The following is a 2901-nucleotide window of genomic DNA, read 5'->3' on the forward strand; positions in this document are numbered from 1 at the left end:
CAGTGGGTAAGAGCACCCGACTGCTCTTCCGAAGGTCCAGAGTTCAAATCCCAGCAACCACATGGTGGCTCACAACCATCTGTAATGAGATCTGACTCCCTCTTCTGGTGTGTCTGAAGACAGCTACAGTGTACTTACATATAATAAATAAATAAATCTTAAAAAAAAAAAAACTAACTAAAGTAGTGCTAGGCAGTGGTAGCGCATGCCTTTAATACTAGCACTCAGGAGGTAGAGGCAGGCCCATCTCTGAGTTCGAGGTCAGCCTGGTCTACAGAGCAAGTTCTAGGACAGCCAGGGCTACACAGAGAAACCCTGTCTCAAAGAGAAAAAAAAAAGTAGAAATGACAGAGTTAGATGCTATGCTAGCCCATATATCGTGCATGCACACTCACGTGTACACACACACACACACACACACACACACAATTGGTGTAGTCTGGGACCTGATGTTCTGTTGTGCAGGCCTGTGGATCATACTGGAAATAACAAGGTCTAGATCCAAGAGGGAAGCTGGGGGAACTTAGAGGAGGAAAACGAGGTTCAGCTAGCATGGGTGCTGGTGGCCTTTAGGGAGCCCCACAGAATCCTTACCACCCCCTACAATAAATAAACTGATATCCTAAGGTAGTCTGCCTGGGGTTCTGTTTTAAGTGCTCTATGCTGCCCCCGGCTCTGAGCTCAGCACAGGGTAGAAGCAGGAATAAATGAAATAAAGTGGATTTATTCATAAGGAAACACTCAGAGCAGCACTGTCTACCTCTGAAGCCTGTGGGGTTTGTTTCTATAGTACTCATTTGCTGTGGAGACAGGCTGTCTTAGAGCACATTCCAGAGGCCAGACAGACAGACAGACAGACCTTGAACTTCCCGAGATCCTCTTGCTTCTTCCTCCCCAGTTCTGGAGTTACAAATGGGAGTCATCTGGGGCTGGGAGAGATGGCTCAGTGGTTAAGAGCACTGACTGCTCTTCCAAAGGTCCTGAGTTCAATTCCCAGCAACCACATGGTGGCTCACAGCCATCCATAATGAGATCTGACGCCCTCTTCTGCCCTCTTCTGGTGTGTCTGAAGACAGCTACAGTGTACTTAATTATAATAATAAATAAATCTTTGGGCCTGAGTGAGCTGGGTTGACCAGAACAAGCAGAGGTCCTAAAAATTCAATTCCCAACAACCACATGAAGGCTCACAACCAGCTACAGTGCACTCATATACATAAAATAAAATGAATCAAATCTTTAAAGTGGAACTTGCTGACTAGATTCTCAGTAAGGCTGAAATGTTGGAGGCATGTAGCATGCATGTCTCACTTCATAGACAAACAAACAAACAAACAAAAAACACACTCCCCAACACACACACACACACACACATACACATACACACACACATGCTAAATTAATTTAAACAACAACAAAAAGTAACTCTAGTTATGCAAATAATATCCCAGATCTCTTCCCTACCTGGTCTTAATTTTTCCCCAGCTCAGAGGACTCTATGCTCTGGTTTGCTGGTTAATACACAGCCTATGTGAAGCCCACTGCAGCAGCCATAACCCCAGCCACCAGCCCCCTGCCTGCTTGCTGCCCCTCAGCTGGTCTTTTCCTCAGCATGGAGATGCCGCTACCCCATCTTACCAGAGCCCTTCTCCACACTAGAATCCCTAAGGCTGGTTCTCCTGGGGTCCTTTGAGAAAGCCATGCGCTCCAGTGCTTGTCTGAAAATGTCTTTGGACACAGCTTCCAGAATGTAAAAGAGCCTTCCTACCCTGGAGCCCAACCCTTAGTAGTCATTAGGACTCTGGGGGATGTGTGGCCCTTGAGGAATCCTTTGATCTGAAAGGTTATTATAACAACAGGTTGTTGGCTGTAGGGTGAGGCTTCCTAGCAGGCAGATATTATCTTTTCCCAGTGCAGCTCCTTCCTGGAGCTCTTTGGAAGCTCTCAGCCAGGCCTCAAGCCCCCCAGTTCCAGTCATTACATGGCTGATTTGGCTTTTATTTATTCACTTTTGTTGTTGTTGTTGTTGTTGTTTTTCTAGACAGGGTTTCTCTGTATAGCCCTGGCTGTCCTGGAACTCACTTTGTAAACCAGGCTGGCCTCGAACTCAGAAATCTGCCTGCCTCTGCCTGCTCCCAAATGCTGGGATTAAAGGCCTGCGCCACCAAAGCCTGGCTTATTCACTTTTATTTTATTTTATCTTTCTGAGGGGGATGTCTGGCTGTGTCACAGTATGTCAACACAAAAGCCACAGCTCTCTCCTTAATAGGAATAAAAGTTTATTCGGGAGCCACTGTGAGCGATCATGGCCTGGGAGCGTGGATTTGAGTTACCCTAAATTCCATGTTTCAGTGGGGAAACAATTTCACAAAGTTTTGGGAGTTTTACAGAACAGAGAAAGTTATGAATCAAAGCAAGTTTAAAATATATCAGTGGTGGGGCTGGAGAGATGACTCAGCAGTTAAGGGTACTGGCTGCTCTTCGAGAGGTCCTGAGTTCAATTCCCAGCAACCACGTGGTGGCTCATAACCATCTATAATGTGATCTGATGCCCTCTTCTGTTGTACATGCAGATAGAGAACTCATATATATATATAATAATAAATAAATACATCTAAAAAATAAAATACATTGGTGAGTACATTACCAGAGAAATGGGAAAACTTTTCTATAGGCTTAATATGCTATCTGTCAGTTTAGCTTTTGGATTGGTGGACACCAGTTGTCTGCTAAATCTATAAACTCTAAAAGGCTTTTGTCTGTTGTCATAATCTGTTAGTTCTGACACAGGTTGAAGGCTTCTCCAGAGGGCTGGAATTTAGCCCAACGATAGGGGAATTAATCTCTGGATGGGCAACATTCCAGCCTCTCCACTCTGTTGATAGTTTTTTTTTTTTTTTT

The 2901-nt window shown here is 44.8% G+C and overlaps 1 protein-coding gene across 1 annotated transcript in view; it reads right to left on the bottom strand.

Annotated features, from left to right (window-relative positions):
• The window catches only part of Srarp (steroid receptor associated and regulated protein), a 3752-nt gene extending 2000 nt beyond the window's left edge, over positions 1–1752 (bottom strand). The window contains exon 1 of the mRNA XM_021161592.1: positions 1639–1752. Coding sequence (XP_021017251.1) covers positions 1639–1702 — 64 coding nt within the window. The 5' untranslated portion in view covers positions 1703–1752. The remainder of the gene's footprint in view (positions 1–1638) is intronic.
• Between the last annotated feature and the right edge of the window lie 1149 nt (positions 1753–2901).

The sequence above is a fragment of the Mus caroli genome, chromosome 4, assembly GCF_900094665.2.
Source record: "Mus caroli chromosome 4, CAROLI_EIJ_v1.1, whole genome shotgun sequence".
Classification (NCBI taxonomy): Eukaryota; Metazoa; Chordata; class Mammalia; order Rodentia; family Muridae; genus Mus; species Mus caroli.